The 27,297-nt window shown below is 32.7% G+C and overlaps 4 protein-coding genes across 4 annotated transcripts; all 4 read left to right on the top strand.

Moving 5' to 3' along the window:
• The first annotated feature begins 3,682 nt into the window (after positions 1-3,682).
• Positions 3,683-9,925, top strand: SYP31 (syntaxin of plants 31). Its single transcript, XM_085710005.1, has 6 exons — positions 3,683-3,950; positions 4,138-4,388; positions 5,722-5,861; positions 6,749-6,787; positions 8,436-8,633; positions 9,169-9,925. Exons 1-6 carry the CDS (start codon positions 3,737-3,739, stop codon positions 9,326-9,328), a joined length of 1,002 nt encoding a protein of 333 aa, XP_085566131.1. The 5' UTR covers positions 3,683-3,736; the 3' UTR covers positions 9,329-9,925.
• A 2,304-nt stretch (positions 9,926-12,229) lies between these two features.
• LOC146925018 (uncharacterized) lies at positions 12,230-13,084 on the top strand. The gene has a single exon (XM_085711911.1). It carries the CDS (start codon positions 12,230-12,232, stop codon positions 13,082-13,084), a length of 855 nt encoding a protein of 284 aa, XP_085568037.1.
• Positions 13,085-14,860: 1,776 nt separating this feature from the next.
• Positions 14,861-19,344, top strand: LOC146925017 (endoglucanase 11-like). Its single transcript, XM_085710003.1, has 5 exons — positions 14,861-15,101; positions 15,671-15,883; positions 16,730-16,930; positions 17,094-17,348; positions 18,616-19,344. Exons 1-5 carry the CDS (start codon positions 14,877-14,879, stop codon positions 19,240-19,242), a joined length of 1,521 nt encoding a protein of 506 aa, XP_085566129.1. The 5' UTR covers positions 14,861-14,876; the 3' UTR covers positions 19,243-19,344.
• Positions 19,345-22,018: 2,674 nt separating this feature from the next.
• Positions 22,019-26,937, top strand: CNX5 (co-factor for nitrate, reductase and xanthine dehydrogenase 5). Its single transcript, XM_085710001.1, has 11 exons — positions 22,019-22,315; positions 23,542-23,634; positions 23,714-23,769; positions 23,972-24,036; positions 24,145-24,219; positions 24,360-24,438; positions 25,099-25,137; positions 25,228-25,336; positions 25,433-25,551; positions 25,763-25,879; positions 26,375-26,937. The coding sequence occupies exons 1-11, from the start codon at positions 22,084-22,086 to the stop codon at positions 26,768-26,770; spliced, it is 1,380 nt and encodes a 459-aa protein (XP_085566127.1). The 5' UTR covers positions 22,019-22,083; the 3' UTR covers positions 26,771-26,937.
• Positions 26,938-27,297: the final 360 nt, after the last annotated feature.

The raw sequence follows: 27,297 nt of genomic DNA, 5'->3' as shown, positions 1-27,297 counted from the left end.
AACAATTACAATCAAATACATAGACATCATCATCTCATCTTAGCAATATATCATCATATAGCAGTCACAATCATCGTCACATATCATCTTACTAAAAGGCATCACAAAGTAATTCGTTAAAACATCACAACTTAACAACTTGACTTGACAATGCATCTAGACTCGACTATGCAACTCTTAACGTCTTAAACCATCTTGAATCATCATGAAAATGCAAATGCATGTGGTACCAATCTAGGGCATAAGCCCTCGTCGCTTATGAGCATAAATATACTCCTAGGGCATAAGCCCTCGTCGCTATTGAGCAAAAGCTCCTAGGGCATGAGCCCTCGTCTCTGGTTGAGCAAAAGCTCCATCGTCGTGGTTGAGCAAAAGCTCCAGGGCATGAGCCCTCATCTATAAATGAGTATGCATGGACTCAACATCTTACGTCTTAGAAACTTCATGAACATCTTACAACTCTTTGACTTAGACCGACATTTACATCTTAAATAAGACTCAGCAGTATATGCAGCATATAAATAATTCATCTCATATCAGCATCATAATACAACAGTATCAAATGATAACCAACAACATCTTAAACATCGCATCAACATAAGCATCATAATTAACACATATAGTGCATAAAAAACAATATCATATCTTTATATAATACATCTTTAAATCACACATCTTCAAATAGCACATCTTTAAATCAAACATCTTCAAATAGCACATCTTTACAAAACTCATCTTTAAATCATACATCTTCAAATAGCACATCTTTATATAACACATATTTAAATCATACATCTTCAAATAACACATCTTTATATAACACATCTTTTTCACATCATCAGATAATTCACAAATTACACTTAGTCAAATAATTCATCAATTACACTTTGCCTATATTAATTGATCTTTATTAATAAATAGTTTATACCATTATAATCATGACCTTTAGAAGGACAAGAAAACATTTGTCTTTAGAAACCCCTTTCTAATATATATATCACAGTCAATAGCAATTTCTATATAAATATAAATTTACCACGATAATGACAATATTATTCAATTGAAAAGCTATATGGCACAGTGTATATACATACTATAAAAATAATCATAAGGATTAAAACATCTCAAGCAACATAAAGCGTCACACACAAGAATTAATAATAAAAGATGCTTACTATACAAATAATGAAAGTATAGCAAAGTGGAAAAAGATCTCAGGCTATTACATTAAATGAGTGATGTAGTGTGACTATCCAAGGACACGATCGCAGCACACATGCATATTGTCACAGTACTCAAACAGATACACAAAATAAATACGAGAGCAATAGCGACACAATAAAATGCATAATCCAAATATATATATATATATATATACATCTCAGTTAAATCATGAGTTTGGCACATGAAATCAATGAATTTAGAGATAAGAATATATTCAAAATAACAGCAGCAACTTAGAGCACAAATTTAACATGAATTTATTAAAAGATGATGAAAACAAAGAAAAGAACATAAACCCTTCACTACCCATATGTTCATACATCTCATATATGATGAATAAAGACTCCCCCCTTACATCAATTCAGTAGTTTTCCATCATCTTATCATCGATTCTCACTCAAACCCTAATTTCTCATAATCTCACAACTCATCCTAAAACATGTTAGATGCAATCTAATGATCTACAAACTTAATATTAGTGAAAGATAGTCCCACCCTTACCTTAGAATTATCGATTGACAACCCTTCTCTTGGTTCTTCTCTCCTCTTGTTCTCTTCTCTCTAAACCTTGTTTTCTCCTCTTTTCCAAAAAGCGGTTTTACGTAAAAACTCTTTCTAACATAAGCTTCCTTATTTATAATACTAATCACTCTCCCTAAATCTATTTAGGCCCAATAACTTATTCTTCTTTCTATTTTAACCTCCAATTCTACTTACACAAATAATTCTCATATTCTAATAAATAATAGAATAATGTCACATAATAAAATAATAACACCTCATATATATAAACAAATCACATAAATAGAGTCTAACTTAATAAAAATAATTCCTTTCAAAAAAAACTTAATAAAAATAATTAAATAAAAAGGAGGGCGTTACAAATGTTAGTCTCACCCTTACCTTAGATTGATTAGCAGCAAGGTCTACAGACTTCTCCTTCTCTGACTCTTCTCTTCTCTTCTCTTCTCTCTAAACCTTGTTTTCTCCAAATCGTTGTTTTTGCAGATATTAATCTTTCAACCTAATCTCTCCTCAATTTATATTACTAATTACTCTTCTTAAATCTGATTAGGCCCAATAACTCTCTTCTTCTATTTCAGCCCCCAAATCTACTTATTCTAATAATTATATTTCTCCACTAAATATATTCTTCCACTAATTATATTCTCCCACTAAATAATAAAATAAAGCCACTCAATAAAATATCAACATATCACATAATTAAATAAATCATATAATTCGATTCTATCTCAAGAAAAATAATTAAATAACAAGGAGGGCGTTACAGGCACTACAAAAGAAATTACTAAATAGGTCCCACAAATAATTCTATATCATTACATTTCAAAAAAAAAATTATTTATTACATTATGATTTATTAAATAAGGTCCACAAAAAGTGAAGAGAGAGGGTGTTTCCATAGCGACCCTTCTCCATATGCACTCAAATATCATACTCCACAATGGGGTGCCTATTTAATATGGTGTTAAATAGGTGAAGCATCCACCATTGTGGTGGATGGCCTCACACATGTCAATATTGACTAGTAAAAAAAACACTTCTTAAGTCCGTTAAAAGTGACTTCTTAAATCGATTTCAAGTCTAACTTAATAGTTAACGACATAAGCATTAACTTCTTAAGTCATATTTAGACCCAACTCAAGAGAATGATTTTTAAGTCGGGTAAGCATCACCCGACCTAACAAGTATGATTTTAATTTAAAAAAAAAAATGCAGTTTAGCCACACTAAACCGTGGCCAAATATTTTTTAAATAAATAATAATAATAATAACTTTGTTCTTCATCCCTAGATATATCCCGAACTAGAATTTTATATCAATCCAAATTTAATACACATACATATATTTGTACACAACCATTTCATAGTCAAAATACTATCACAGAAAAAATGATCAATTGAGAATAAGCAATAAAAAGTTCAACCTTCTCTTAACATCTATGATAGTATTTTGATTATGAAGTGGTTGTGTACAAGTATATGTTCTCTTTTATTTATACTTTCATCTTTGCCATTAAAAAAAAAAAGTATGTGATAAATGGTTCAAACCTTCCCTTGACACCTTTCCTCAAAATGATGTAAATGGAGTAAACTATTAAATTGATTCATGTTGTTGTAAGTCATTCTCAAATTAATCTTTGACTCTATTAATATTTCAAATTAGTTTATGTGTTTATTAATAGTTTCTCAATTAAGTCCCTCATAACAAAAACATAAACACAAAGACCTAATTGATAAAACTTTTGACGGAGACAAGAACAAAATTTTTATTTGATTTAAAAGTTAGTTTAATACATCGCTCACAAGTCACAACTACTGGTACTAAACACAACACTCGGTTCGGTTCAATTCATTTGGTATCCATTTCCCCAAACCAATCCGGTCTAACCACCCGGTCCAATCTACCTTCTCTAACTCGGTCCATTTCATTGTTCATTCTCTCAATGAAATTGATACGTTGCGTGAATCACTGAGATCTCTCTCCGACAATGGCTTCAACTTACCGCGATCGCACGTCGGAGTTCCGATCACTGACGGAGACTCTCAAGAAAATCGGCGGCGGAGGCGGAGCCACTGCACCGCCGAATCAACAACCGTCTACCTCTCAAAGTTCCTATTCAAGATCCGAATTCAACCGAAAAGCATCACAAATCGGATTAGGAATCCATGAAACCTCTCAGAAAATCGCCAGGCTCGCAAAGTGTAAGCAATTTCATCATCATCACCATCATCGTCTACACAGACACCGAACACGACACTGACAAGCTCGATAGAACTAATAATTTGAGAAACTAAATTAATTGAATGCAACCTCTTCAGAGATCATATTCATTTTTTAATCATATTAATTGATTTTTATTTTTGGATTATTTGTTATTGTTTATTGTAGTGGCGAAGAAATCGTCGATGTTTAATGATCCGATAATGGAAATTCAAGAGCTGACTGCATTGATTAAGACTGATATAACGACCTTGAATTCGGCTGTTTTGGATTTGCAAAATATTCAGAAGATTGATTTGGCTGATGAGAATTACTCGGAGGATAGAGTTGTGCATTCCAATGCTGTTTGTGATGACTTGAAGAACAGGCTCATGGGAGCCACAAAGCATCTTCAAGATGTTTTGACTACTAGGACAGAGGTAAATATGTTAATCACAAACTCTGTAGCACCGATATTTCTGATAGAAGGTGTGTTAACACCGACACATGTGTTTGTCGTGTCCAAATGTTTGTGTTTGTGTCGGTGATTCATAGATCACAAACTTTACAAAGTAATCACACCAAAGTAACATAGGATATATATGTCGAATGATTATAATCATATGACGATTAAGATTGAGTGTAAAAAATCATTTTGTATGTTTGTCAATCAATCAATTTATACATGTCACATGTCACACAATTTATACATGTCAAACAATATTGTGAAATAGTGGATATAGTGACCTTATAACATAGGGGGGTTTTAAGAAATTGCTATTGTTCTCTAATAGACAGTTTAATACAAAGTGTTGTCAAATAGTGGCTATATCAGCGCTCATAGGAACCTGAATTAAGAGAGTAAAGAAAATTAGTACGAAGTATTATTAATTGAAATGGAAAATATTATAGATGATTAACCCCTGCAATCCCAGGGCAAAGCTCTGCAGAGAAGTAATAATTCTTTCTCTGCCCATACCCTAAGGTTCTAACTGAACAATTGATCAAAGATACCCTCTATCTGCCTTCACATCCTCTTATGGTCCTATAAAAGAATTGATCACACACCTCACCCCTCACTCTTTGCCATGCGTGTTTTCTCTTTTTCCCTCTAACCAACTTGCCTACTCACCTCTCACTATCCATTGGAATATTCTCTTTATGGGTCCTAGGTCCTATCAAGCTCTATAGCACTATAGCATAGCAGAATTTGAACAAATCGCTATTTTCTACGATCCTAGGTTGACTATACTGATGTCAAATGATTTTAATCATCTGTCGATTAAAAAATATTTACACTGGCCGTGTATATGAATTAAATCTATATTTGTATGTTTATCATTGAATCAATTGTTTATGCATATCACATGTCACCCAATGTATTTATGTCAATGATTTTATATTTGTCAAACAGTGTTGTCAAATAGCAGATATAGTGGCGCTATAGCATAGGGGTTTTTTAACAAATTGCTATTGTTCTCTGATATGCGATTTAGTACAAAGTGTTGTTAAGTAGTGGTTATAGCGGTGCTATAGCACTATAGCATAGCAGAATTTGAACAAACTGCTAGTTTCTGCAATCCTTGATTGACTATATGGATCTCAAATGATTTTAATAATCTGACGATTACAAATATTTACATTCACCGTGTGTGTGAATTAAATCTATATTTGTATGTTTATCAATCAATCAATTGATTATGCATATCACATGTCACACAATTTTTCTCCGGCCATGTAATTTATATTGTGAATGTATGTCATGTACCCTAGAACATCAAGGCTCACGAGAATAGGAAGCAAATATTTTCCAAGAACCCTTTACAGCATCAGCCAAAGCCAACTACTGAACCACCACCGTGGTCTAATTCAACAAATGCATTTGAAACTGAGAGTTTGCAACAAACATCAGGGTAAGTAATTTTAATATCATGTTAAAGGTTCACTTTGATTTATGCCTTTGCAAACATTTGAAAGCGGTTGTCACTTTCTAGTTCTACTTGGTGCATCTGAATTTTAAAATTTTAAAACTCTCATTCTTCAATACTCTTATCATATCATGGGATAGTCAATGGTTCAATCTGACCATATGTATATGATTGTGCGTTGGTCTTTAATGTCTTACCTAGCTAAACTTTATTGTTTCATTTTACCCCTGACATGATATATAATTCATTTTCTGAGTCTCAGGTATCAATACTTCATTTCTTTCCTAACACTCACCCGATGACATAGTAGCAGAGGTTTAATTCTTGTACCAGAAAGAAAAATACTTTATTTTTAACTTTGATACTGTACTTAATTAAACAAGTAATAGTCGTGGTGATAGTCGTCTAAGAGAAGTAGAGCATACATATTCTGTGTTGATAGGTGATTCTTGTTTGTCGTATTGAAAAATTTAAATGTCAGACTTGACAAATGACTCCCAAATAATGCAAGGCTAGGCCTACACTATGTATAAAATATCTATGTTTACTCTTCTGAAATTTGGTATGACCATGCAACTAAATTATTTAAACCCAAACTTTAGAACTGTAAACTGTTTGAAGGGAATCACCCTTGTTATCGTTTGAATCCCCTTTCAGATATTTACTTCTTGTTAGCTGCTTCATTAAATATCAGTGAATCATTGCAAAACATTGTTAAAATCTCTTGGTCTTAACTACTTATTTTTCTATTTCCTCATTTCTTTTCTACCGCTAACAAATATCTGACATTGTTGGTATCCGATTATTGTTATCTATGTTGGAAATGATAAGCCTCTGAAGTCTAATTCCTTAAAGATTATTGTTTTTTGTAGATTACCATCAAATGGAATCCCAGCTGGCAATCAGCTAAGGTTTGTTTACATTTTCTTTTAAAGCTATTAGATCAAATTCTCCCCTTTACATTTTCATATAACGTGATTATATGTTGATCTAAAAACTCCAAATTTTACTTTTAAGCTAGCATTTTATGTAAATATAAAAACAAGTGGCTTTCATTTGGTTCTCATGGACAATAAATCTCTTGTTGTATGTGAACTTAAAATGACCTGTTCTAAGAAAAAGAGAAATCAGCACTGAAATTTCTGAATGGAACAGAGGAGTGAAGTTCTTACAAGCAGAGAATCATCTTAGAGACCTATTCACAAGATGGTAGGGCAACTAACATAATGAAAAAACAGAGGATGCTCTGAAAAGTCAGAGTTGCACTTCTTTCATGCAGAAAATCCTCTACCCTAATCGGTCATGCCAAAAATGCCTCCCCTCTTTCCCTCATTTGAATCCCCACCACTAACCTCATTCACACAAAGTAACATCTGGTTCCGAATGATGATCCAGCCAAGCCAACCCTCCTCCCCATGTTCGTCAAACTTTCGAGTTAACTCAGAATCAACCAGTTTCTGATTTTAGATATCAAAATATAGTTAACTTGCTTACAAAATCATTTTTGTATAACATTGGCTAACTTTATAGACTTGGGAGTTTGATGGCAATTGGACGAGTGTAGAATAAATGGTTAGTAGTTTAGTGTTTTTTCAAAAACTCACAACAAGTTTAGCCTTGGAGTTATAGCACTTTGACTCCACAAATTGCTTTGGTATCCTGACACAAACCCATATGCAAAAAAGATGAACGATGTTGTATTGAGTATTAACCCCATAGCTCTGAGCACAAATGAAGTCACCCTCTCGAAAACATGAATAAACACATCGTTGCAAGTTTACAATGAAGCCAAAAGGCCACCATGGCGAATGAACCCAACTCTAATATGTTGAAACCTAGTTCAGAATCCTACTCAATTGAGGGGAATGTAGTCCCACTGTCGTCTGCCCTTCAGTATTTTTGAACTCTTTGATTAGTCAATTTGTCCATCAGTAATGGTATGGTTTTGTCTGGTGTCAGTTATTTTCAATGATTGCTATTTTCATGAAATTTAATTACAAACTAGATAGTGTATTTCACTTACTGTCTCATGAACCCTTTGGATCATCTTATCAATGATTTCATTAGTAAGTTTATTAGCAAAGTAAATTTAGGTCTATAAGGCGCCTAAATATTAGGACTGTCTCTTATATTTTTGTTTTGGCGCTTAACACCAGTTTTTAATATCTTATTTTGACACCAGTCATGTTAATTATGTAGTAACTTCCTTGCCATAACGCCCATCATTTTTCAACAAATTAAGCTCCGTACATCTTGGTATTTACATACTTTCTGATTATATTATTTGCGTTAATTGAGTGGGCGGTTACTAGAATATCACACAAGATAGTTGTTCAATGCGGTTTTTCAATTTGGAGCTTGTCATATCTCAATTATTTGGCTAATGCCTAAACAAGCTTACAAATGCTCTTATAAAAGTTTATCATTAGGTTCTTGATATCTGTTGCATTTTATGTATGAATTTCTTAAATTTTTTACTTATGCTTAGGATGTGTATATTTTCTAACTTAACCGGCTATATGCCCACATGTGGTAAATTTGCTGTCATTGCTGATACAGACGGAGATTAGCTGTGGAAAACACTCCATCCCAGCAAATGGAGATGTCTCTGGTACAGCAGGTTGTTCCTCGACACGAAGACTATGCTCAAAGTCGGGCAAGTGCTCTGCACAATGTGGAATCTACTATTACCGAACTTAGTGGAATCTTCACACATTTGGCTACAATGGTTGCCCATCAAGGAGAGCTAGCTATCAGGTTTTTCACTTTTTTCTTATTTGGCTATTAAAGATTCATATTGTTGTGGTGCACTACTTTTTTCTCCTCTTAATTAAGACCTTGGAGTATGTTATATAAAATAGTATCAAAATATATTATTTTATTTATTTTATGTGAAGCTATTGTTGAAATTGGGGCCTAACTCAACATCACAAAACTGGCTTGTGAAGTGAGGAGTGCCCCCACTTTATAAAGTCTCATCAAGAGTCTCATTTATTCGATGTGGGATTGGGTTTTTCCCAATACACCCCCCTCACGCCCAGCACTCATTGGGCTTGGTTGTGCGTGAATAGGTAGGTGGCCCTTGAATTCGACAGGTATACCATGTTGAAATTTAGGGCCTAACTCATCCTTACAAAACCGGCTTGTAAGGTGAGGATTGCCTCCTCTATATAAACTCTTATCAAGAGTCTTATCTATCTGATGTGAGACTTGGGTTTTTCCCAATAGCTATATCTGTTCACATGTTCTAGCAATTAGAATTAAACACGTAACTTGTAATTTACTTGGGCAGGATTGATGACAACATGGATGAGTCATTGGCAAATGTTGAAGGAGCTCACAGTTCTTTATTGAGGCATCTCAACCGAATATCATCAAATAGGTGGCTTATGATCAAAATATTTGCCATTTTGATATTTTTTCTGATGATCTTCATATTCTTTGTGGCCTAATATACCAATCATGGAAGCATTTCTTCGCGACTTATTTGGATTCGTCTTTATCCTGCTGTGGAAACAAAATTGCCAAAGCAACTAAGTGAAGAGGCATACGTATAAGATATGTATCCTATTTACATGTAGACGAGGTTCTATGAGCTGTTAACTTTTTGGTTTATATATTTTGTTGTTTGGCAAACACTAAAGGTGTTATTAAAAATGTCGCGCCATGTAAGCCTCCAAGACCTTTTAGGAGTTTGAATCCAAATTTGGTAAAGAAATGTCAATTTAGAGATAAATCATCACGATACCGTTGTGAAGCTGAGGGAACATCTTAGATGCAAAGAGCCAAAGAGAGGGAGAATGCAATAGGCAATGTTTCTAATGATTGTGGAGCACGTATTTCCACATTCTTTGTAAGTTACCGAATTGATGGGTAACATACAAGTATTTCTTTGTTTAGCTGTGTGTATAATATAATAAGCTTGCGAATATTGTAATATCAAAATTGATTTCTTTGTCTAAGTATTGATGTATACCAATTTTTTATAGACCATTCTTTTGGTTAATGATAGCTATTTGTCAAAGAGTGTTCATATCACTCTTCTTGAAGATATTCAATCTTTATCCTTTGCATTGGTTGGGGAACTGAGAAGTTTAATAAATTGCCTTAATTGTTTTGAGGAACTAAGTCAGTGTCCTAGAGGGAATGCAATTACATGTGGAAATATGGGTATTGGCCATAACTGAAAATTTTAGGAGTATGACTTTGTTTCATTTACTTTGCTCAATTTATTGTCAATGTATGAGAGAGATACAATGGTAGATTAGTGGGGTCCATTCTAATAAGTGAACTCCACTCATGAGTCCTAATAATCAATCATTTATGTTTATTTCTCTCATGAATGAACAAAAAATGAAGCAAAGCTGAACTTGAAGTTTAGCAGCACAATTGTTTTATGTAGCACACTATATATTGGCAACCTTATAGATATTAGGCGGGACATTAGCCCGCCAAAACCGTGTTGACAAATTATTTTGCTTTGATAAATAAACAAACAAGATGAATGTTAGAAACATTTTCTTTTTAATACATTCTCCAACACTCATTATTTTATGAGATGAAATCAATGAGAATTCTATACTTTAGAAATATGTCTCACATAAAATGATTGGATTCATATGAATTTCACCTAATAAAATGAATGCTAGAGAAAATGTTGAAAAGATAGTATTCCTAAAGAAAACGAAAAAAAAGTAAAATGAGATAATACATATATGCATGTTATATGAAGAGGTGTGGAAAAGACATGAAATGAGAAGTTTAGTAATTTTACTTACTCTATTTCAAATTATAAGTTGTTTTGGTTATTTCATATGTATTGACTATTAAAAAAATATAAAAGAGACATTATTAGTTGTTTTACAAAAGGGTAGTGTTAACTTGTGCCCTTAGGGCACATGTTAAGAAATTCAAAAAGAGAAATATTCTCTTAAACTTTGTGCATTCAATTCATTAAAACATTAAAAAGTAAATTTAATACACGCATTCCAATACATTATTTCTAGTTTTGGCTTCTAAACTTGTGTCTTAAGGGCACAAGTTAACATATTCCTTTATCCTTAATAAAGGGCATGTGAAAAATAAATCAAAGAATTGAAAGAAGAGAGTAATTAAGGGTATAATAAAAAAAGTAACTGTAATGTTCATTGATATCTTTTTTCAAAGCGATTTATAATTTAGGACGGAGATTAATTGGTTGTGAAAAGTTTACGTCCGCAATTGTTTTTTAACACACTATTATCACATTAGCAATTAGGCGAACACAATTGGCAAGTTAGGCAGGAGACACTTTTCTATGAATTTATTGGTTTTAGGGGTTTATGGCTGCAATTGTTTTTTAGCACATGGTTTTATTTTATTTTGTGAAGATTGATGTTGAAGAAGAGGAAATAATAAGATTAAGAAAGAGAAAAAATTGTTGTTGATGGTTCTATGTAAGATATAATAGATCTACGTGAAACAATGATCATCTTTTAAAAAAAATCAAATGATTAAAATTAAAAAATAATAAGATATATGGTGGATCATCTTTAATATTTGTTTATCATAGACTTTTGAAGTTAAAATTGATGGAATATGACAAAATTGATTGACGAAGCGAAAATAAGAGACCAAATTAAAATGTTTTATAATTATGAAAACCATCTTAAAACAAAAATTTAACTTAAAAGATTGAGTGATTAATTAATCCGAAAAGTTTCTATTGTCCTTGTTATTAATTTTTATCTAGTGGTAGGATTTTATATCAAACAGTAACAATTATTCCCTCCGTCCCGGAATAACTGACCCATTTTCTAAAAAAAAGTGTCCCAAAATAACTGACTCATTTCAATTTTCAATACAACTTTCATCATTCCCAATACAATATAACTCTAAATAATACTACTTTTATCATTCCCAATACAATATATTCCACTTTCCCCTTTATTTATACACTTTTCTTAATCTGTGTGAAAAACCAAAGTAGGTCAATTATACTGGGACGGAGGTAGTACTAGTTTTCTGTGTCTAATCGTGCATACTTTTTGCAGGGACAACATAATATAACTTTTTACTATCTCTGGTCGTTATTTTAAGAAAAACTTTATCGATTATTTTGATCTTGTTTATCATAAAATTTCACAATTTGTAAAGTATATTTATTGCTTAAAAAACTATTCTACCTTCATTTTTTTCTTGAAAGAAAGAACTATTCTACCTTCATGTAAAATGTTTGTCATTAAATATTATTAGATATATTTAATGTTTGCCACAAAGAGTGAAGGTTTTTTTTATGGAGGGTGGCCCGTGGATGTTTACCGACGCGGTATCGCCTGCAAACAAGAGGTGTTCAATGTAGTGACCGGTGCGTGATGTGTGAGAAGTTGTACGAGAATGATTGGCATGTTTTCTTCGGTTGTGATGTGTTGCAAGCAATATGGGAAGCAACAAATCTTTGGCACATCATCAAGGAGAATCTAGAAACCGCAGATGGTTTTGTCTCTCTGTTTGTCCAACACCTCGAACAATTACCTCAACAACAACTTCTCACTTTTATCATGACTTTATGGTGCATCTGGAAGCGAAGCAACGACAAACTTTGGAACGACGCTGAAATCAGCCCTCGCATGTCTGTTCATATGGCACGTGAAACTTTATTGGAATGGCAGCAAGCTCGAACAAAAAAGGATCGGAGCGAGGAGGAAGAACGCAACAACAACGAATCAATTCACCATGACCAGAACAGATGGAGAAAACCGGAGGAGGGGGTGGTAAAGTGCAATATAGATGCATCAATCTTTAAGGAAAAAGGTTGTTATGGCATTGGTATATGTTTACGAGGAAGACATGGCGAATACATCAAAGCTAGGACATATTGGTTTCAAGGATTACCACAACCTCATGAGGCGGAAGCAAGGGGATTAAAGGAAGCGTTAAAGTGGCTAGGTAATTTGAGTTTTTCTAAGGTGTCTATTGAACTTGACTGCAAGCAAGTGGTTGACGGAATGACTAAGAAACTCAACACCAACTCCATGTTCGGCGCTATTTTAGAGATATGCAAAGCTTCACTTAACATTTACCAAAACTTTAAGATAAGTTTTATTAGGAGACAAGCAAATAATGTTGCTCATTTGTTAGCCAGAGCGTCATTATCTTATGCTAGTTCCCAAGTTCATGATCATATGTCATCTTGTATCGAGACTGTTATTATGAATGAAATGAGTTGATTTTGTTTCTGTCAAAAAAAAAAGAAGATATATTTAATGTTTCGCAATTTCCCGTAAAAATATATTTGTAAATATATTAAAAAAAATGACAAAAATTAAAAGTTACATTGACTTTGATGATTTTTCATTTTTCATTTTATAATAAGGACTAGAGGTAATATAAAGTGACAATATAATTTTATAATAATAAAATGAGTCAAAAGTATATACCCACTCTATTTTCTTTTACTTGTCGTATTTTGACTTTTCACTTATATCAAGACAATCAACAAATGTTATTTCTTTTGATACCCTTATTTATCTTTTTTCTATAATATTCTTAATAATTTATAATGTCATTTAATTAATTTATTTCTTTATAATAAATTACTAATAATACTATTGACAAAAACAATAGTTGATATTGCATTGAACTTTAAAACGACAGATAAATATAAACAAGTATTTCTGTCAATGCGATAAGTAAAAAAGAACAGAGAAAGTATATTATATATATATATTTGGTCTAGAGTTTTGGATATATTTAATATCAGGTATAAATTTAATAAAGCGTGATATAATATTTAATAGGATACGAAATATATACGACAGACATACTTTTTTTTACAACATACTCACACTGTACATAATTATAAGTTCTTGTTGTAAATTTTAAATACATCAAAAAAGCTTATAACGTAGTTAAATTGTCTATTTAATCTAGGATTTTTTTTTTTTACAATAATCTAGGAATATTGTTAAATCGTTTGTTGTGCATATATGTATAATCATGTTGGAAATCAAATTAATAGTGTTACAACAACAACATCCAAATCTTATCCCACTAAGTGGGGTCGGTTACGTGGAACAAATGCCTATAATAATTTGAAAGAAAGTTTATATTTATATATAAGTTTTTTTTTTCCGATGGATGCTTATAGTTATGGTGAGTATATGAAAACCACTTTTTTTTTTTTTTTGAAAAGATATGAAAAACACTTATTTCTCTGATTTTTATTATAAGATTTATTGAATAACTGATGTATTTGGACTATATTATAAACCAAATGCATCAATTATTCAATAAATTTGAAAGAAAAATTGTTTATAACAGTGACACAGGAAGGATTATTGGTTAAGTAATCAATGAAAGGAAAACAATTTTTATTAACATTTGTATATCGTTGTAAAAAAACAAAATTAACATTTGTGTATCATATAATAATATTTTTTTTGGTACAAAAATATCATTTAATAATTAAATTTCCAATAGATTGAAAAGTTTATTTTTTAAACAAGTCAAAAAGCTTGAACTTCATAAATGAGTTTTATGACAACTATTGAAAGCAAATAGAAAAAAAATACAAAAGTCAAAACATTTTTTATACTATATGGGATCGAAGGGAACTCGATTATACAGCAAACAAATTTTACATCCTCCTTTAAATTTTTTTTTTTTTACATCCTAATATGCTTTTTGAATTTGTAACCAAACAATTAATCCGACCATATGCCCTTCTAAAATGAACCAATATGAACACGATCCCAAAAACATATCCAACAAATCTCCCTAGTTTCTACCATAAATAAATTTTATCGTTATATTGAGATCAGACCGTTCAAACATAACCTTCTAGAAATGAATGTTTTTATTTTAACAAAACTCTATAAATCAATGTTAAACATCCTTTATCGTTAGTTTCGATCGAACAATCAAAATCAAATTAAATTACATTACATAATAGACACTCATATATAGCTAGAGAAGCAGAGAGATAAAAAGAGAGAGAAAGTCTTAGCAAGTTAGGGAGAAATGAAGACAAGCAAAGTTGAAAAGAATTCATGGTCTTTGACACTATGCCTTGTCTTACTTTCTCTCATTACAATCTTTCTTCCTTTTTGTGAATCCTTCAACTATGGCCAAGCCTTGTCACAAACTCTTCTCTACTTTGAGGCACAGCGTTCAGGTCACTTACCCCACAATCAAAGGGTCAATTGGCGTCACCATTCTGGTCTCACTGATGGCCTAGAACAAGGGGTACATTACATATATATTTTTCTACCTACTATGGCTATGATAATTTTGTTGCATATACACCCAATTTGAATATATACCCAATTTGATCATTGAATTTTGAGATTTAGTCAACAATTTTATTTTTTATGCAATTTTAGGATCGTATCAACTTAGTATCCAACATTATTAATATTCTAAAATGATCATTAGAGTTGTAGCATGTTTATTAAGTTCATATCTCTCTCTCTCTCTCTCTCTCTCTCTCTCTCTCTCTCAATTTGTTATCAAATACATCCTTAAGGTTGATTTAATTTCAAATGTATTTGTGGTATTCATCAACTAAATGTCATTATAGTCGCGTAGATATCAATTCATGTATAATTCTGATTAATATTTTATAATTTCAATGATTATTTTCTGATTAACATTTTATAATTTCAATGATTATTTTAAAATGTTGTTGATGTAAGAAACTAGGTAGATATAATCCTACAATTTCAAAGATTAAATTGGATATTTATTCAATATTATGTTATACCTATGTTCAGTTCGGTATCAATTTAAACAAAATTTTTTTTGGCCACATATAGGTGGACTTGGTGGGAGGCTACTATGATGCAGGGGACAACGTGAAATTTGGGCTACCGATGGCATTCACCGTAACTCTCCTTTCTTGGGCTGCTATAGAGTACGGCGAACAAATCACCGCGGCCGGAGAGTATGTCCATGCAATGGAGGCTATCAAGTGGGGGACTGACTATTTCATCAAGGCTCACACACAACCAAATGTTCTATGGGTAGAGGTATTTCAGCTCACTTCATTCAATTATAGTGATTTTTTATTTAATTTCAAATTTTAAGATATTATTAATCCACGAGCCGTTGTTGTAATTGAGATAAATAGTCCCTCTAAGCTAGTAGGAAAAACAGTGCTACATGAGGTATTCAAATGTCGAATGAGTTTCAAAACTTTGGATGAAACTTTGGATAAAATTATAATTAATTTGCATAGCTTATGTTGATGACATTTTTAATCCAAGTGCCGTGGTTGCAATTGGGATAAATATTAATTCCAAGCTTATTAAAAAAATAGTATGAAGTATCTAAATGTCGAATGAGTTTCAAAACTGACTCATAGCGATTGGCACATAGTATCACTTGTGGCTTAAACATATTAACATAAAACTATTGATAAAATTATAATTAATTTGTGTAACTTATGTTAATGGAATTTTTAATCTACGTGACGTGGTTGCGATTGGGATAAATACTCCTTTCGAACTCATTAGAAAAATAGTATGAAGTACTTAAATGTCGACAGAGTTTCAAAGTTGATTCGCCGTGATCGACTCAGTGTCATTTGTGGCTCGAACATATAACATATTAACATAAATTTTTTGATAAAATTATAATTAATATGTGTTAATGGCATTTTTAACCCATATGCTCCGGTTGCGATTGGGATAAATAGTCCTCCCAAACTCATTAGAAAAACAGTATGAAGTATTTAAATGCCTTACAATTTCGCAGCTGACTCGCTGCGATTGACGCATAGTGTCACTTGTGGCTTGACCATATAGCATATTAAAATTAAACTTTGGATAAAATTGTAGTTAATTTGTTTAGCTTATGTTAGTGGCATTTTTCAGGTGGGGGATGGAGAGACTGATCATTATTGTTGGCAGCGACCGGAGGACATGACAACGCCACGAAGAGCATATAAAGTGGATGAAAACAACCCCGGCTCTGAAGTCGCCGGTGAGACCGCCGCAGCTTTGGCAGCTGCGTCTATTTTGTTTAAGAAAACAAATCCACATTACTCTCAACTACTTTTGCAACATGCACAACAGGTATATATGTTAATTTGTTAGTAATTAAATATATTTATTTACATTCCATAACATAGTTTGGTTATTTGACTTGATTTAATTAAAATTAAATTTTAATTTGATTCATATAATTGGTTTTGATAGATTATTATCGCTAACAAAATGGTTGTGATAAATGTTGTAGTTGTTTGAGTTTGGTGACAAGTTCAAGGGGAAGTATGATGAGAGTGTTGAAGTGGCTAAAGGGTACTATACTTCAGTTAGTGGGTACATGGATGAGTTGCTATGGGCAGCAATTTGGTTATATAAGGCAACAGAAAAGGATGAATATTTGAAGTATGTTTTGGAGAATGCTAATGATTTTGGTGGGACCACTTGGGCTATGACAGAATTTAGTTGGGATGTTAAGTATTCAGGTGTTCAAGCCATTGCTTCAATGGTAAATTCTTCTTTCTCACACTTCCTAATTAAAAGAAATACTTTTCTCACTTAGTTATAATCTCTCAAGGATCATTGTTCAATCTTCTAAAGTTTTAAAATATGATTATATTTGATAGCGTTATTACATTTTAGTTTTTCAAACACAACAAGTACATGTCTGATATTATAAAGGGTCTGAAAATCACGGTTGTCTGACTTACCGTGAATCTAAACATGCACCAAATATAAAAATATAAGATAAGCTTTCAAATAGTGATAACCATGAATTTCATGTGTTCCATGCTCAGGGGCGGAGCTACTCATGCTTGAGGGGGTGCACTTGAACCCCCTGACTTTCTAAAATTACATGTATATATATGATCCTTTCACACTATGAACCACCTGACATTTTAACTTTGCACCTCACCAACTCAATACTTTGTTGCACCGCTTGCTTCATGCAAGAAACTAACCAGTAGCTCTCATCAAATCAAGTTTCTTATATTATGATTATTATACTTTTTTGACTTTTCTTCGTTCACTTTTAGGTTTATATTGATTACTATTAATTTTTACTTTTTATATATGGTTTTGTTTACAAAAGGAAAATCTAAGGGCAGAACCCTTATTTTGGGTTTGAAGTAAAAAGGACTAGCTAGCCATTATGCTAAACTGCAAACTGAAATGTAATCGCATAACTAAAATATAAACTATGTAATAGTTATTGATTGTTTACTCCAACCGATCAAAATGGATAATCATGATTCATGAGAGTATATATGTTTTTTATTTTTTTATGGTGGTCGGGGTTCGAATCCCGACCTTACATATATTATGCATTGTCCATACTAATTGGGTTAAGCTTACGAGAACAAGAGTATATATGTTTAACATTTATGTTTAGTGTGTGTATATATAATATAATTATTATTAATTGAAGTTAAAAAGATTTCACATATTACAAGAGTTGAGTTTGGTAGGTAAAAACACGGTTATGTTTTGGATTAGAGTGTTCTCGATTTTTTTAGCCCCGTCCATGTTTTTAAAAGGAGATGAATGTAAATCTTTTTGTAAATATTTTTGAGTCTGAAGATCTTCTCTACCTTTGTATTAGAGCATCATCCTTTGGACCTTGAATTTTCTATGAAAAAAAAAACCTGCACCCCCTGCTTCAGGGTCCTGGCTACGCCACTGTCCATGCTTAAGCAAATGAAAATTGATTATGCATATTTCCTTTATAATTATTTATTTTTTCATACATATATCCTAACATTTTCTTTTAACAGCTTCTTATGGAAGAAAAACACAAGAAACATGAAGTGATACTCAAACAATATCGTTCAAAAGCAGAACATTATTTTTGTGCATGTCTTAATCTCAACAATGCAAGTAAAGATAACGTGGATCGCACCCCAGGAGGGTTACTATACATCCGCCAATGGAACAATATGCAATATGTTGCAAATGCAGCATTTCTTCTCACCATTTATTCTGATCACCTCTTAGCTACAAATCAAAAGTTGCATTGCCAAAAAGGTGAAGTGGGTCCCAATGAACTCTTAGCCTTTGCAAAATCACAAGTTGATTACATCTTGGGTTCTAATCCAATGGGTATGAGCTATTTGGTTGGTTATGGTTCAAATTTTCCTCAAAGGGTGCACCATAGGGGTGCATCCACTGAATCATACAAAGGGAACATGGGTTTTATTGGGTGCACTCAAGGCTATGATAATTGGTATGAAAGTCCTAACCCTAACCCTAATATTCTCATTGGTGCCCTTGTTGGTGGACCTGATAATAAGGACCAATTTAGAGACGAGAGAAGAAATTTTGAACAGTTGGAGGCTTGTACCTACAATACTGCTGCACTTGTAGGAGTTTTTGCTAGATTGTACAATATTTCAGAGTCATAAGGTGATATTTAATGTATTTGTTGATGAACCACCTTTGATAGTTCTAGCTAAATGACATTGTATGATAAAAAATAATAACTAAATGAGAAGGAGGAGTTCATGCAAGAAGGTTTTTATTTTTGTTTTTTAACATAATCTAGTTTGAAGATATATCTGAATTTTGAAGGGAACTATTGTGATTGAGAGAAGATAAAATATTAGCTATGAATGATGACGTTTATGAAAATAATAAAAACAACTCTTTGACATTTTTACAAAGTATATACAATTGTTCACTTTAAGAGTTTATTATTTCTTTATCAACAATTAAAATTAACACAAATATTATAAAATGCAAATTGAAAATGTTTTTACTAGACTTTAATCTTGCATGTCGTAGAAAAATGGTCTACATTACAAAGCTTAATCAAAGAGGACTGTGAAGTGAAATTGGATGGGCTTATTAATTAATAATAAAAAATACACAACCAAGTTAATCTTGCATGTCGTAGAAAAATGGTCTACATTACAAAGCTTAATCAAAGAGGACTGTGAAGTGAAATTGGATGGGCTTATTAATTAATAATAAAAAATACACAACCAAGTTAAGTTTGATTTATAGAAAAATACAAAAACAAGATGCAATTTTACTCCATCACCACCTCTCACATATGATTGTAAAAATAAAAATAAGAGTGAAATTTATTTTATCTGGTTTTCGAGAAAATAAAAACAATGTTTAGTTATTGAGATAAAAACGAGACAAACTTAGTTCCTAATTTAAATTATATAGCTAAAAATGAGACAATAAGATCCTAACAATAATTAAAAAGAGATAATTTGATCTTGGACAATAATTAAAAAGTGACTATTTGGTACCTGTAACAGAGACAATATCCATAAACAACTGTTTTTCAACAAATTGATCATTCTCTTTTTCTAGCATTCAAGCAACCACTGCCTATGTAAATACCCATGTTGATAAAATGAAGTGAATCGGAGTAGCAAACTAAATCCGAAATACCCATGTTCTTGGCCAGCAAAAGGCCCTGATATATGGCATAGGGTTCAACAAACAGAATATCAGAAAAATTTTGGATGTAGCCATAGAATCCTGACAAGTAAAAACGTGCATTATTTCTTAAAACTCCTCCATAACCAGCCTTTGTAGGAGAGCCCAGACAACTTCCGTTAACATTAAGGATGACACAAGAGTGTGGTTATTGTTGTTCTATTTGACAAAATTATCTTCCTCACTATTATTAGAGTTGCAAAGGTAGCAAGCTTTGAGAGTAGCGATCATACCTTGAATGTTGAAAGATAATTGAGCATTGGACCAGTTCTCATTGCGTAAACACATCATGTTTCTATTCCTCCGAATCCACCAAATTGTCGATGCAAAGAAGAAGGAGCAAGAACTCATCACCCCATTCTTAATCCAATCTATAACGTCTTCATTAGAGAAGAAGTCAGGATGACTAAAACCAAAGTGATGTAAGAAAATATGTCATATTTATTAATTGACGTGATAATATACTAGTGAATGTACTTCTTAAAAAGAAAAAACATACATGATTGTAAAAAAATGGTTAAATAAGTTTTTCGTCTATATAAATATAGGGAATTTTGATTTTAGTCATTACAAAATTAAATTGAATGTTTTTATCCTCACAAAAAAATTTATTTTGTTTTTGGTTCTTAATGACCACTTTATGTTCACGTAAAGGTGGCATTTAGGGTGGGTAGGAGGAATTCTTTCCTACCATGGGAAAGTTGATTTAAACCATCAGATTTAATCAAGAACACAATTTTACTATGGTCTCTCACTATCAGATCTCCTACACTTTCTCTCTCACCTCTTCTCTCTCTGACCCAACCTCCCCGTCCTCCCTTCGATCGCCATTCCTGCAACCGTGATTTCCTCTCTCCGCTCCCTCCTCCGACGAAGAATCCAGTCTCCGACACCGGCATCGAAACCTTCGTCTCTGAATCCATTCTCCCTTCCGACGCCTCCTTTCTCGGCCTCGCCGTCGTCCACTCACAACAACCCTCTTGTTGGTTGTTAACAAGAGTAAAACTTTCCCTTTTCCTATTCCTCGTTTGAGTTTGTGTAAAAGAAGAAATGATTTTTTGTTGTTATCGTTGTTAGGGATGTAAGTGTTGTTTCATATTCTTCTTTGTTAAATTAATTTTGTTTCTCCATTTTTATTTTTCCAGAAGGGCTTTCAGCTTTAGATCCAAGATCTAATGAAAATGCTTGATATATTTTTTTCATTCAATTGTTTCCTGTAAATTTATTATGCAAAGTCCTGTGATTTTTTAATTGAAAAGATTGTTCTAGCAATGACAAGTGAAATTAAAATACAGTGAAGATTGTTTAATGGCAAGGATTGAGACAGTGAAGGCAATGGAAGTTAAACATGGTGGTGGTTATGGTGGTTTTGTTCTTAAGGGTCAGAGAGAGAAGAGGTGAGGGAGAAAGTGTGGGAGATCTGATAGTGAGAGACCATAGTAAAATTGTGTTCTTGATTAAATTTGATGGTTTAAATCAACTTTCCCATGGTAGGAAAGAATTCCTCCTACCCACCCTAAATGCCACCTCAAGTAAATGTTAAGATTATAACTTTTTATGTTCAAATTGTATTCATTTTATGTTTGGTTATTACTATAAAAGTCATTAAATAATTGCATAAAATATGAAACTAAAAAAGAGAGGTTAGGGAACGTCCCTTTCCCCCACAAAAACAAAAAACAGTAACATCGTTATTTAGAATAGAAAACCCTGATTTTGTTGAGTGTTGTATTGTGTGTGCGTTAACGCAGAAACAAAGTCAACAAGTTCAACTCACTGAAACAGAATCAATGTCTTCTTCTTCTTCGGCTTCAGAGATTCTTCAAGAACTTGAATCATTGAAGAACGAAAAAACCAAAATCGAACAAAAAATATCATCTTTAGAATCTCAATTGAAAGATATTAATCTCCCAAAACACGCTTCCAATGGTTCTTCTTCACCATACCCTACAAATGGATTGGAACCTCACATGATTCATAGATACAGTCGCCACCTTGTTCTTCCTTCCTTTGGTGTTCAAGGTACTACACATTCATTCATCTAAATTACACTATCAAATATTCAAGAACAATTTTTTTATTTTTTTATTTTATTGAAAATGTTAGATATAGTTGGATATTAATTAGAATTAGAATTAGTTTGGGGGTTGCTTATTTCAACTGGTTTTGAGCTAAGGGTTAACTAAGTTGAAGGGTTAGGGTTCAAATGATCAAACCTGACATAAATTTTGAGAGAACTTATGAAAACAACTTATAGCTTATACAATTTAACTTTGCTATAAAAATAGCTTATATATAAGCACTTTTCATGATAGGCACTTATGCTATAAGATGCAAATAAGTTATGTTTTCAAACAGGGCCTTAGGCTGTATCATAAGTGCTCATCATATAAGTATTTATCTATAAGCTGTTTCTATAGAAAAACTTAATTAAAATTGAACTCTTTTCATATTAGTTGTAAGTTGTTTTCATAACCAGAGTAACATAATTCGTGTACTTTGGTGGAGAACCGCGATCCAATTCAAGAGTTCCGAATTCGGGTACCTCAGCGAATTTGGTACGCGTGAATTCATGGAGAATTCGCACAAATTGCGGTACCAAGCGTTCCAGTGAAAGGATAATGCTGATAAGTTTGTGCTATAAAATTGAGAATTAAATAAATAAACAGTGGTCAAATGCACCGTAAGCTTAGGATAAGGACACCTCCATTTATAACTACATTGCTGTGTTATCCTCAAATCCACATGATTTGCAATGCATTTGGTTGCTTTTATATATAGCTTTCTTCTCTTCTTCTCTCAAATCTTTTGATGTGGGACTTAAAGAACAACGTTGTGCACCTACGCTACTAGCTTTGATGGGGTTATTATCCTTTTTTGCATGATGTGGCTCATTCTATAATATAGTGTTGGGCTTATTTCTTTTTAGCATTAATATTGCGAACCAACGCGTACCGAAGCTCTATATCCCCATACGTACCGAATTCTTCATGTGTAGTGTACTGCGAACCCGTACCCGTACCGCGTACCAACGCGAATTGCGAATTATGTGACTATGTTCATAACATATTCTTGAGACCTTATAGAAATAAGTTAAAAAAAACTTACAAACATGTTATAAGCAATTTCCATAATCTCTTCCAAATAGTCTCACTAGTGTTTATGCTAGGAGATAATTTCAAATAAACAACCTTTAGAATATAGTAATCGGTTTTGAATTATATTTTGTTTATTTCCATGGTTTGCAGGGCAGGCAAATCTGCTGAAGTCGTCAATTTTAGTTGTGGGAGCCGGAGGATTGGGTGCTCCTGCTTTGTTATATTTTGCAGCTTCTGGTGTTGGTAAAATATGATACTTTTCTAATGATTGTTGCCTTGTTCTATAATCTTGTTAAAGCTTACATTTTAAAAAATTGCACAGGTAAATTGGGTATTGTTGATCATGACAAGGTTGAGCTCAGTAATATGCATAGACAGGTATAGTTTTATTTGCTAAACTTGTGGTATGGCTAGTGCAACTTGTACGATGTAGCTTGTTTATTGTTCATGTGTGTTGTGTGGCCCTTTTTGCACTTCTGCGAGTACAAGTTGTAGTTAGCATGTATCTTTTTGTTTACTTTTTATTTCCTGTTTGTAACTTTGATCTTATTCACTTCAACTCTTTCATGCCATGTTTCAGATTATACACACCGAAGCATATATTGGTCAGCCAAAAGTGAAATCCGCTGCTGCTGCTTGTCGCGCGTATGTTGCTCTCTTTTATCTCATCTACAATTCATGTCGGTTTTGGATCAAATGTTCGTAACAAATTTGTATCATTATTGTTTGATCTAAGTTTTTGTGAATATTTAGGGTCAACTCATCTGTTGAAGTCGTGGAACACGAAGAAGCTCTGCGAACTTCCAATGCTTTGGAAATTTTCAGCAAGTATGTTTCCTATCTTCAATATGATCGGTCTTTCTTTTTTCTTAAGGCCTGTTTTCTTTGATCTTTACTGTTTTTGTTTCCCTTTTGAATATTACCGCTGAATCCGTGTGATTTCTTTTCTTATCATGTGAATTTGCTAGATACGATATAATAGTGGATGCAACAGATAATGCTCCCACCCGGTATCTGATCAGTGACTGCTGTGTGGTACTAGGAAAGGTAAATCTTACTATTTCAATATAAGAACAAATTGCGACTGTCTGAATTGATGTCAAACAAGGCTTTTCCTTTGTTACTATATTATTTTAGGGTCATGAATGAATACACTCTGTAAGTCATTTGATTCGTTGATGCACATGATATCTCGATTAATTTAGAAAAAGGGAAGTTATGTGTGTGTTGAAACATAAAATATTGAAACTTTCACATATATAATGACACAGATGAAGGTTGATTTCAACAAATAATATTTAGATTTCTGAGCTAGGTTGGACGCCTTCTATTGATTGTGGGCGAAATGCCTTTATTAATTTCAATAGTATTCAAAATGTGTGCTATATGAGTTATTGCCCCTAAAATCCTTGTGCAATTTTCCCACTAAGCGGCAAATCAAGATTTTGAATTCATTGTAAATTTGCAATTTTTTAGCTCTCTCATACACCAGAATTAAATATGAATAAAAAGATCCAAAAAATGAAATTTTGGACCAAATACATTTGACTTTTTGAATATTTTTTTGTTATTTTCACTCCATTAACGTTTCCCCAACCATATTTTTAGCTTATTTTGTCTCATATGTAGACAGCATGATTTATAGGAAAAGTTAAGTTACTTCTATTGCAACTTCTTTAATTAATTGCTTTCGTTGTACACATGCAGCCCCTCGTATCAGGTGCCGCTGTGGGATTGGAAGGACAGGTATATGTCTAATTATTTTGTCGCATCCCTTTATGTCTTTGATTATATCACATTATTTTGAGGTACACTCATGGAAAACATATGATGCAGCTCACTATCTACAATCACAACGGTGGTCCTTGCTATCGATGCCTCTTTCCTACTCCACCACCTAGATCAGCATGCCAAAGTTGCGCCGACAATGGAGTACTAGGAGTAGGTATGTTGTTTGGTTCTTGTACATCTCATTCGGACCATTTTTCCCCTGCTGTTGCGATTTGTTCTGAATTTCTGATATTTAGTCTGTTCATTTTAGTTCCTGGTATAATTGGCTGTCTCCAAGCTCTCGAGGCAATTAAGATTGCTGCTGCAGTTGGTGAACCACTCTCCGGAAGGATGCTTCTCTTTGATGCATTGTCTGCACGAATCCGGGTTGTATGTTAATAACTTCACAACCTTGCTTATGATCATTATTTTACGCATTGGCCAACGAGATGGAATTAAGATGTAGAATTCTAATGATAGAAATGGATGCTTATTTGTGCAGGATGCATTATGAGAAAAAAATTAAATTAAGATTGTCTATATGAAGTTCTTTCTTCTTATATAATATATTAGCTAAGGATTATATAATCTTATTGCACAGGTGAAAATCAGAGGAAGGTCCATGCATTGTGAAGCTTGTGGAGAAAATGCAGCATTTAATAAGCAGTACTTCCGAGAATTTGATTATGAGAAGTTCACTCAGACTCCCTTGCATGTGGTATGATTTCTTCTAACTTAAAAACAATTATACACTTTACTAATTGCCGGACACAAATATTATAAGTTAGTTTTTGTATTTAGGAAAGTTAAAATCTGCCATCCAACACAGGGTGCCAATCCAACTCATCAGTGATTAAAGTTTTATTTTGGTTGTTATACTTGTTTTCTATTGCCCAAGTGTATTATTATCTAACCTTTGCTAATGGAATTTAATCCCTGTACTGATCCCAAAACTTACTAATTTTGAAAAGTAGTAATAATATTCGAGAAAAGGAGCCATGCACTATCGCATAAATTAGTTTTACACTGTGGTCTAATGAAAAAATTCAATATTTTGTAGTTATTTTTAAAATACACTTACAAAATGGGCTTATGTGACAATATGATGAGTTTTTTCATTGGATGTCATTGTTAACCTAGTTTTTGCTATACTGCATCTTCATTAAACTAATAATATTTTTCATATCACTAATGCATTCCAATGCAAATGCAGCCTCCGTTGAAGTTAAATCTACTTCCTAGTGAATCAAGGATCAGCAGCATGGAGTACAAAGAAATAACTCTAAACAAGGAACCACATGTGCTTGTTGATGTTAGACCAGCTCACCATTTCAAGATTGTGTCACTTCCAAATTCCTTGAACATTCCATTCTCAGCTTTAGAGTCTAGGTTGCCGGAAATATCATCAATTTTGAAGAAAGATGAAGAAGAGGAAAAAGGCGCGGTTTCTGAATCAAGTGCACAATTATATGTAGTATGCAGAAGAGGAAATGATTCTCAAAGAGCTGTTCAATACCTTCACAAAATGGGTTTTACTTCTGCTAAGGATATTGTTGGGGGTTTGGAGTCTTGGGCTCTAAATGTTGATCCTAACTTCCCCACTTATTAGCTATGTAGTTAAAGTCTATTTTTTTTGTTTTGAAGGAATGCAGTTAAACTTACATTAAGTTATACTTTTAACTTGAAATTATTATATTATTTTTATATTTTATTAGGGATGCTGTTCTCATTTTCCTTTTATTTTCCACCTTTTAATGTTATAGAATCCTTAGAAAACAATTTTGCATCGGTTAGGGTACATTTTTCACCTTATTTTTCCAATTGATTGCATTATACTATAGTTTAATCTTTATCGCTTCTTTTTGACAGAATCTTCTTTTTTGACATAATCTTTATGGTATTTAAGAATATTGTGGGAAATCGTGAAGCCACTCTTGTGTAGATAGAGCTTGATCCAGTATCAATTTTGTTGAGTTCTAAGTTTGTAGTCTTGAATCTGATAGAGAATGGTTTATGCATGGAAATTCTACTGCATGATTGTAGTTGTTAGTGTATGAGCTTATGATATAACCAATTTCAAAAGCTATTCACCTAAGAATCATGATAGAAACTCTATGGATTGAGAATATGTTTGCA

This window comes from Medicago sativa, chromosome 5 (genome assembly GCF_051527215.1).
Source record: "Medicago sativa cultivar Bolivia chromosome 5, Bolivia_mono, whole genome shotgun sequence".
NCBI lineage: Eukaryota > Viridiplantae > Streptophyta > Magnoliopsida > Fabales > Fabaceae > Medicago > Medicago sativa.
This window is presented reverse-complemented; position numbering and strand designations above follow the sequence as displayed.

Bases quoted from the DNA above. Each gene is read 5' to 3' on its own strand.
- SYP31 (XM_085710005.1), top strand. From the start codon at position 3,737: ATGGCTTCAACTTACCGCGATCGCACGTCGGAGTTCCGATCACTGACG. The intron at 4,389-5,721 runs GTAAATATGTTA...CATGTACCCTAG, and splicing joins TTTTGACTACTAGGACAGAG to AACATCAAGGCTCACGAGAA. The intron at 6,788-8,435 runs GTTTGTTTACAT...TTGCTGATACAG, and splicing joins CCAGCTGGCAATCAGCTAAG to ACGGAGATTAGCTGTGGAAA.
- LOC146925018 (XM_085711911.1), top strand. From the start codon at position 12,230: ATGTGTGAGAAGTTGTACGAGAATGATTGGCATGTTTTCTTCGGTTGT.
- LOC146925017 (XM_085710003.1), top strand. From the start codon at position 14,877: ATGAAGACAAGCAAAGTTGAAAAGAATTCATGGTCTTTGACACTATGC. The intron at 15,102-15,670 runs GTACATTACATA...GGCCACATATAG, and splicing joins CTGATGGCCTAGAACAAGGG to GTGGACTTGGTGGGAGGCTA. The intron at 15,884-16,729 runs GTATTTCAGCTC...GGCATTTTTCAG, and splicing joins CAAATGTTCTATGGGTAGAG to GTGGGGGATGGAGAGACTGA.
- CNX5 (XM_085710001.1), top strand. From the start codon at position 22,084: ATGTCTTCTTCTTCTTCGGCTTCAGAGATTCTTCAAGAACTTGAATCA. The intron at 23,635-23,713 runs GTAAAATATGAT...AAAATTGCACAG, and splicing joins TTTTGCAGCTTCTGGTGTTG to GTAAATTGGGTATTGTTGAT. The intron at 24,220-24,359 runs GTATGTTTCCTA...TGAATTTGCTAG, and splicing joins GCTTTGGAAATTTTCAGCAA to ATACGATATAATAGTGGATG.